Genomic DNA, 8,793 nt, shown 5'->3' on the forward strand with positions numbered 1-8,793 from the left:
TGCAGGCTATAGTTTCGTCTTCTGTAAAATGGTGTAAGCAACCCCACCTTACTTGTGACAATTGGCTAGAATAACATACAGGACCCCAGGCACAGTAGACACTCAAATGGTAGTTTCCTTTGCCTTAGTAGGCCAGTCAGTTCAAAAAATGTTTATTGAACACCTACTATGTGCTAGGGGCTCTTCTAGGCATTGATGACAACCAGGAACGAGATGGGCACAGAGCTCATCATCATGAGGCTTTCAACCTATCAGGGATGAAATGATTATATATCAATATAATTGAAGTTATTTTTAAATGGTAAATTCTCAAGCCATTATACATGTGTGTAATGTGTTACAAAAGAAGAGTTCTGCCCTGGCCGGATAGCTCAGTTGGTTGGAGCTTTGTCCCAAAGCTCAGAGGTTGCTGGTTCGATCCCTGGCCAGGGCATATACAGGAACAGCTCAATGTTCCTCTCTCTCTCTCTTTCCCTTTCTCTCTTACTAAAATCAATAAATAAAAATTAAAAAGAGAAAAAAAGAAGAGTTCTGGGTGTCGTGGACAGGCGGGGATACTAACCACTATACTAATGAGGAGCTGTGGGTGTCGTGGGATGCAGATCAGGGTGGGGGTGGGGAGCCTGGCCAGCTCTGGCGTCGGCTGTGCTCTGCAGGATGACTAGGTCCCGCACAGAGCAAGCACTAGGGAAGGCCTTCCAGGCAGCAGGTGCAAAGACCTGGAGGGAGGAGGAACAAAGGCACTGCAGGCACAAAGGCAGTTAGTGTGGCAGGGCTAGCATGAGAAGGAACGGGTGGGAGAGGAGCTGGAGGGTGGGAAGGGCCTGGCTGCAGGGAGGATAGGGGTGCAAGTGTGGACCGTAGCAGCAGGAGTGCAAAATAGAAAGCCCAGTGACCTTTGTGTGGCAGAGAAGAGACGGTGTTTTCAAAGTGATGACAACATTTTGGAAAAGAAATGTGAATCTTTCCTTTTCTCCCAACAGTCTAAGAGCATCTAAAAATGCAACAGGCACTGAGAGAACATCCCGGCAGTGGCGTTATGACTCTGGGGCTCAGATATGGACAGAAGGGGTACCTACGTGGACTGGGAGGCTGGACCCCCATGTCTAGGCTATAGTCTGAGGAGCATCTTTTCATTCTTGGTTGCCTCAGTCTATCCATCTGTGAAATGGAGACAGGTGGTCCTGACTACCTCCCATGGCCCCTGTGAAAAGCTGCACTGAACTTGCCAGAGAGGAGGTTTGCTGGTGTCACAGTCAAGGTCTGTGCACTTCATATTAAGCTGGTCGTTTTGCATGGACATGCAGGGAGACAGAGGTTTTATTGAGCCTCTACTATGAGGTAAGCCCCGTGCTGGATATGGGGGTGTGGTTGGATGGGGTTCAGAAATGGGGAGGTTATGTCTTCAGCGTCAGGGAGCTCCCAGTCTAGCTGGAGAGACAAGAGTCGTGCATGAGATAATTCTGAGTGTCACAGAAGAAAAGCAAAACTTGTCTGTGCACGTTTCCTCTTTCCTTGCTCCCTCCCTCCTTATCGCTGACGGTCCCAGTCACCACTTGCAGGCGCTCGCTCAGGTCTGGGCGCTGTGTAAAGGCTCTCTGTGCATTGTCTCTCAATCCTGGCCACATCCTTGAGAGATAGATATAGTTACCCCACTTTACAGATGAAGAAACTGAGGCTCAGAAAAGCTGAGTGACTTCCCCAAGATTATGAGGTCACTAAATGTCAGATCCAGTGTGAGACCCCAAATCTGTCTAAATTCCAACCTGCCCTTCTAACTGCTGGTAGTGCACGTGGACCCACGGCCACCTCTCCCAGCTGTCAGCGAGGCAATTACTATTGTTATTATTTAAAAGGTTTTATTTATTGACTTTAGAGAGAGGAGAGAGGGAGAGAAAGGCAGGGGGAGAGGAGCAGGAAGCATCAACTCATGGCTGCTTCTCCTTATGTGCCTTGACCGGGCAAGCCCGGGGTTTTGAACTGGCAACCTCAGCATTCCAGGTTGACACTTTATCCACTGCGCCACCACAGGTCAGGCTGTCACCAAGGCAATTATTGAGAGGCAGCTCTGTGTCATCGGGAGAGGGAGAAGGAGAGGAATTCTTAGATATTTTTAAAATTTTGGGAAAAATGGGCACTTATCAGTCACTTAATTTTTTAGTGCGAATTAGTAGCTTCTTTCCTGGCATTGAGATTGGGTGTCAGAGCAGAAAGTAATGAGGCAGCTTGTGACTAAGGAGAGAGGGTGGCGGGGTGCGGTGCTGCCACGTGCAGCCGGAGGGTGCTGGCACTAACTCACCTGTTGGTGAGGGAACAGCAGGAAAGGCATCATGGGTAAAGCTTTGGCCAGAGAGCTGGCGCTGCTGCTAAGTTGCTGTGTGACCATGAGCAAGTCCCTTTTCTTTGAGGGTGTTGTCTCCTGTTTATACAATAAGGACTCAAAGATACTAAGGTTTCTTCCAGAATAGGAGGTCGATGCTGATACTTTCTCCTGAAGGTTTGATGTGGGGTGACCATAACTGGCATCAGAGGCCATGGATAGCCCCTGAAGTTGTACTCAACATCTGGGTGGCTCCAAACAGAGGCGAGCGGTAATGGGCTGAACCATCTAGTAACTGGGCTGCGGGGGGCTCTTGGGGACTGGACCAGCCTGTGTGAACACAGCTCTAGTGTCTATTAACTGAGACATCACTTTGAGTTAGAGCCTTCCTGGCTTATGATTAATTCGGGCTTCTCACAGTAACCCACCCGGAAGCAGAAACTGAGAATCTAGCATCCCAGAATGAGCCAGGCTCAAATAGGGTCTCCATTACCCAGTGAGAAAGGGGGTCCTCTTTCTCAAACTCTTCCTCCCACCCTCCCCCTGCTTTGGGGATCCCATAGGGAAAAGAGGACCAGACTTGGACACACCCAGACCTGTGCACTAAGCTTGACCTTCTTTAGCCCTGTGAGCCCAGATCAGTGGATACTTCCCAAGCCTCAGTTTCCTCATCTGGACCATGACTATGGGGATAAACCCACCAGCTTCCTGGGGTCTTAGAGATGATTATGAGAGGACGTCGGTGGAGCTGTTGGTACACAGTAGGTGTTCAATAAATGTGCCTGGATTGGGCCAGTGCCTGACAGACATTGCCAGTTTCCCCAGCAGTGGGCAAGTGTCCTTTTGAGGGTTGCAGTCCCCAGGACTCTCCCTCTCGACAGAGGCCCAGATCCCCGGAGGCAGAGGGCAGGGGCAGGCCAGATCTGCTCTCCTCACTTGATTCCTCAATTTCAGATCGGACTCTAGCCCTGAGCCAAATGCACAAACAAGCTTTTGATTCTGTGGGAGCAAATTTAAGGTCCCCGGTCAGCATCCCTCCCTCCGTTCGTCCCCCTTTCCTTCCCTTCCCTTCCTATAGCCTCTCTTCCTCCTCCAGTCTGAGATGGTTTAGGCTCCAAGACCAGAAGTTTAGTTTTTAAATCAAAAAAGTTTTCATTTTCATCAAAGTTATATATGCATATCATTAAAAAAAACAAACCCAAACAGTTCTAGAAGGTTTATTATAAAAATCAGCTGTCTCCTGACCCCACTCCATTTCCCTGACCCCACAGAGGCAACTGCTTTGATTTCTTTTAGCTGATTATTTCTGTATTTATATTCATGTTTTAAAATAACATGCTTGTGCCTGACCAGGTGGTAGCACAGTGAATAGAGCATCGGACTGGGATGTGGAGGACCCAGGTTCGAGACCCCGAGGTCGCCAGCTTGAGCGTGGGCTCATCTGGTTTGAGCAAAGCTCACCAGCTTGGACCCAAAGTCGTTGGTTTGAGCAAGGAGTTACTCGGTCTGCTGATCATCTGGTTTGAGCAAAGCTCACCAGCTTGAACCCAAGGTCTCTGGTTCGAGCAAGGGGTTACTCGGTCTGCTGAAGACCCGCGGTCAAGGCACATATGAGAAAGCAATCAATGAACAACTAAGGTATTGCAATGAAAAACTGATGATTGATGCTTCTCTCCGTTCCTGTCTGTCTGTCCCTATCTATTCCTCTCTCTGACTCTCTCTCTGTCACTGTAAAAAAATAAAAAAAATAACATGCTTGTATTGCTACTTCTTGGTTGTTCATTTTTTTGGCTAGTTGTTTGACTTTTTTGGTAAAAAGTTTTATTAAGATACACTTCACAGGCCTGACCTGTGGTGGCACAGTGGATAAAGCGTCGACCTGGAAATGCTGAGGTCGCCGGTTCGAAACCCTGGGCTTGCCTGGTCAAGGCACATATGGGAATTGATGCTTCCAGCTCCTCCCCCCGTCTCTCTCTCCTCTCTCTCTCTCTCTCTCTCTCTCTGTCTCTCTCTCTCCTCTCTAAAATGAATAAATAAAATTTGAAAATAAAAAAAAAAAAAAAAAAAAAAAGATACACTTCACATACCCTCCAAACTCACTCATGTAAAGTGTAAAATCAGTGGTTGTTGGTATAGTTACATGGTTGCGTGACTATCACCACAATAAATTTCGAGAATTTTGATCGCTTCGAAAATAAATCTTGTATCCTTTAGCTATCCCCAATTCCCCCATTGCCCTCAGCCCTGAGCAAGCACTAGTGGGCTTTCTGTATCTATGTATTTGTCTATTTTGGGCATTTTATGCACATGGATCATGGAGTATGTGGTCTTTTGTGACTGGCCTCTTTCGCTGAACATCAAGGTTCATCCACGTTGTAGCCTGTGTGAGTCCTTCATTCCTTATTTTATGGCTGAGTAATATTCCACTGGACAGATATACCATATTTTGTTTATCCATTCGTCAGTTGATGGACATTTGGGTTGTTTTCACCCTTTGGCTATTATGACTAAGGCTGCTATAAACATTCATGTACAAGTTGTCTTGGGGTCATGCGTTTTCATTTCTCTTGGGTGTAACATACCTTGGAGTGGAATTGCTGGGTCATAAGGGTAACTTTATGTTTAAACTTTTTAAGAACTACAAGAATGTTTTCCCCAGAGGCTGCCCTATTTTACACTCCCACTGGCCAGCATGGTTTTCTTTAGCTATTTGAAAATATTTATAATAGCTACTTAGAATTCTTTGTTAAATCTGACATCTGGTCCTTCTCACAGGCGGCTCTGTTGCTTGCTATTTTTCTTGTGTGTGGGCCAAAATGTCTTGTTTCTATGCATGTCTTGTACATTTTCTTTTGTTGGAAATTGGACTTCTGCAATAATATATGGTAGCAATTCTGGCCTCCTTTGCAGATACAGTTTTTGAGATCATTGTTTGAGATCTGTTCTGACCCTGAGAGGGTTCTCCTTATCTGTCTTCTTTTCTGGTTCTCTCTGATAAACTAGTCCATTTATGGTTTGCCTTATATCTCAAATGAATCTACCAGTGTCCTCTAAATAGTTTTTCACCGAAACCTCTATTGTTTTTGAGAGCCACCTTGGTCTTTAATTTCCCCAAACTGAATTCAGTCCTTTTGAGACATTTTTTGGGAACTCTATCATTTAGGGTCTGTCTGTTTCTCCCCTTGGACAGTATCTCAACCAGGACTCTGGAGCTGGGAGTGGGGACAATGGCACTCTGTTTTCTGAGTGACATCCCTGCGTTAGGAGCTGGGCACTTGGTGGAGTGGGGGCTGGTTGCAGCCTCTGGTCTTCTCAGTGTGCCTTTCCCTGCATGACAGCTCATTCTGTGAGTGAGTCACAGGGAGGGGGGTTGGGCTTGAGTATTTCTCAGCAGGCCACACACAAGGTGGAGCCTCCATCTCACTGGGAGGCGGGGACTGGTAAGAAAGGAGTGTTTGCCTGACCTGTGGTGGCGCAGTGGTTAAAGCGTCGGCCTGGAAATGCTGAGGTCGCCGGTTCGAAACCCTGGGCTTGCCTGGTCAAGGCACATATGGGAGTTGATGCTTCCAGCTCCTCCCCACCTTCTCTCTCTGTCCCTCTCTCCTCTGTCTCTCTCTGTCCCTTTCTCTCTCCTCTCTAAAATGAATAAATAAAATTAAAAAAAAAAAAAAAAAAAAAAAAGAAAGGAGTGTTCATCTGGGCCTGGCTGGTTGGCTCAGCGGTAGAGTGTCTACCTGGCATGTGGAAGTCCTGGGTTCAATTCCTGGTCAGGGCACACAGGAGAGGTGACCATCTGCTTCTCCCCACTCCCCCTCCTCCACCTCTCTCTCTCTCTTCCTCTCCCACAGCCATGGCTCAATTGATTTAAGTGTGTTGGCCCCTCGTGCTGAGGATGGCTCTGTGGTACCTCTAACTCAGGTGCTAAAAATAGCTTGTGAGCAACCTCAGATGGGCAGAGAATCATCCCCAGGTGACAGTGGCCAGATGGATCCTGGTCAGGGAGCATGTGGGAGTCTGTCTCCGTATTTCCCCTACCTTAAAAAAAAAAAAAAAAAAAAAGTGTGCTCATCCCTAAACCACACTCCCTCAGAATTTAACCTCTGGAGCAGTAAATTGGGGCAGGATGAGAGATACTGATATCCTGCCCTTCTTGGGAGGATACTGCAGGCCTCCAACTGGGCACTGGGGAAGAGAGAGAGAGAGCCCTGTGCTGCTGGCTGCCCCCATCCGGAGTGGCATTTCCATCATGCTGAGCTGGGAGGGGCGGGAGGAAGTGGATCATGGTTCAGATGCCACAGACTCTTGCTGTTCCTTTGCAGGTTTATTAGCTTTTCCTGAATAAATGTTTCTTAATTTGTTGTATGCCCTTAGGACCATTTTCAGAGACTTTAAATGGTTGTTTTAAAATAATTTTTCTCCACGCCATAGGGGAGCAAATCTGCAACGTTGCTTACATTGCTGCGCCCACGTGGAACTCTAGGTCGGACTTTAGAGGAGGTGAGGATTTAGCTCTGTGTTCCGTTCCCCACTAAGGCTATGATGTTTCCCCTTTTCTGTGTAAGTTTTTGTTTCTGCCCTGGAGTTTCTAATTGTCTTTTAAAAATGTATCCTTTTTTTTTTTTTTGCTAGTACTTACAACTCAGTAAACTCCAAGCTCTTGGCTCACAGTGTGACTCTCCGGTGGGGACATTTAGGTGCATCCGTTTTTGTTTTTGTTTTTTTTTTTTGAGCACCCTGGTTTTCCCAAGGTGTTTATTTGAGCAGAACAGGGGACTGAGAGGTCCTGCATCTAAAAGAAGGTGTTGGGCCTCTTGGTGGTGAAGCGTGGCTTGTGCTGGCGACGAAGGACCCGGTGAGGCAGTGGGAACTTGATCTTGGAGTCATGGAACTGCTTGACTGCTGGTCGGCGGCACTTGCTGGCTGCAATCTCCTCCACCTTCATGATCTGGATTGAGTGGGCGCGGGCACGATGTCGGGCCCCCATGTCTCGGTAGCACTGGGTGACGGCGCCTGCAGTGGTCAGGTCCCGGTATTCCCGATACATGTTGTGGGTGCCACTGCGGGAGTCGTAGCGCAGCCAGATACCAAAGTTCTTCACCCGAAGAGGGGATTTTTCAAACACCTGCCCACAGTAGACAATTTCCCCTGAAGATTTCTTCATCTTCTTCAGTTGAGACACAAAGTACCAGAAGCGGGACTTGGCAACAACATGGTTAGGTGCAAAGATGCGCATGCGGTAGAGGGGTGGTGTGTGGCACTTGGGGGTGGGCAGGCAGCGCCCTACCACCTTGTACTCTCGCAGCGTGCCCGAGGCCTTCATACCGTCTCACTGCGTCCGCCAACACCCACAAAAGGAAAAGCTAGGTGCATCCGTTTTTGTTTTTGTTTTTTATTATCAATTTCACCTTCCAGAAGAAGTCTTTCAGAGCCTTTGACCTGCTCCAGGTTGGACTGGTTGGTTTCCACAGCTGGTGCCAGGTGTCATCCTGGAGTCCTTCACTGTGAGCTGTGAGTATTCCGCCTGCTCTCTATCTGCGGGGTCTTCAGTTTCCTGCAACCCTCCGCCTCCATCTTCCTCCCTCTTGGCTTTCTGGGTAGAGCACATCCTGCAGTGGTTCCTGAGGGAAGACCCATGGGATGTCCATGTTTTGAGACTTTGCACATCTGAACATGTCTTCATTCTGTCTCACACTTGATCAGCTGTTCGTCTAAGTATAGAATTCCAGGTTGGCAATTATTGTGCTCCGGAAAATTTGAAGGCTTTGCTCTATCGCCTCCTGGCTTCCAGGGAGAAGGGAGCTAGTCTCATTCTTTATCTTTTCAATCTGGAAGTGTAGAGAATCTTCTCTTAGTTCCCAGGGTGGTGACACTTCACGACAGCGTGCCTCGGCATGGGTCTATTTTTATTTATTGTGCTCTACCTTCTGTGAGTCCTCAACAGCTAGGAAGCTATTCTTGGGGTCTGTGAACATTTTGTGAATTATTTTTATTGGTGATCCTACCCCTTAACATTTTAAACACTCTTTCTAGAATTCTTATTATTTGAAAAAGAAACTCCTGGGGCCCTGGCCGGTTGGCTCGGTGGTAGAGCATCAGCCTGGCTTGCAGAAGTCCCGGTTCGATTCCCGGCCAGGGCACACAGGAGAAGCGCCCATTTGCTTCTCCACCCCTCCCCCTCTCCTTCCTCTCTGTCTCTCTCTTCCCTTCCCGCAGCCGAGGCTCCACTGGAGCAAAGATGGCCCGGGCGCTGGGGATGGCTCCTCGGCCTTTGCCCCAGGCGCTAGAGTGGCTCTGGTCACAGCAGAGCGATGCCCTGGAGGGGCAGAGCATCGCCCCCTGGTGGGCAGAGCGTGGCCCCCTGATGGGCGTGCGGGGGTGGATCCCAGTCGGGCGCATGCGGGAGTCTGTCTGACTGTCTCTCCCCGTTTCCGGCTTTGGAAAAATACAGAAAAAAAAAAGAAAAGAAAAAAGAA

General features: G+C 48.2%; 1 protein-coding gene across 1 annotated transcript; it reads right to left on the reverse strand.

The window, feature by feature from the left end:
* Positions 1–7,055: 7,055 nt before the first annotated feature.
* LOC136329195 (large ribosomal subunit protein eL20) lies at positions 7,056–7,682 on the reverse strand. The gene has a single exon (XM_066265145.1). The coding sequence runs from the start codon at positions 7,638–7,640 to the stop codon at positions 7,110–7,112; it is 531 nt and encodes a 176-aa protein (XP_066121242.1). The 5' UTR covers positions 7,641–7,682; the 3' UTR covers positions 7,056–7,109.
* Positions 7,683–8,793: the final 1,111 nt, after the last annotated feature.

Source organism: Saccopteryx bilineata, chromosome 3 (assembly GCF_036850765.1).
Source record: "Saccopteryx bilineata isolate mSacBil1 chromosome 3, mSacBil1_pri_phased_curated, whole genome shotgun sequence".
In the NCBI taxonomy this organism is placed as follows: Eukaryota; Metazoa; Chordata; class Mammalia; order Chiroptera; family Emballonuridae; genus Saccopteryx; species Saccopteryx bilineata.

Bases quoted from the DNA above. Each gene is read 5' to 3' on its own strand.
- LOC136329195 (XM_066265145.1), bottom strand. From the start codon at position 7,640: ATGAAGGCCTCGGGCACGCTGCGAGAGTACAAGGTGGTAGGGCGCTGC.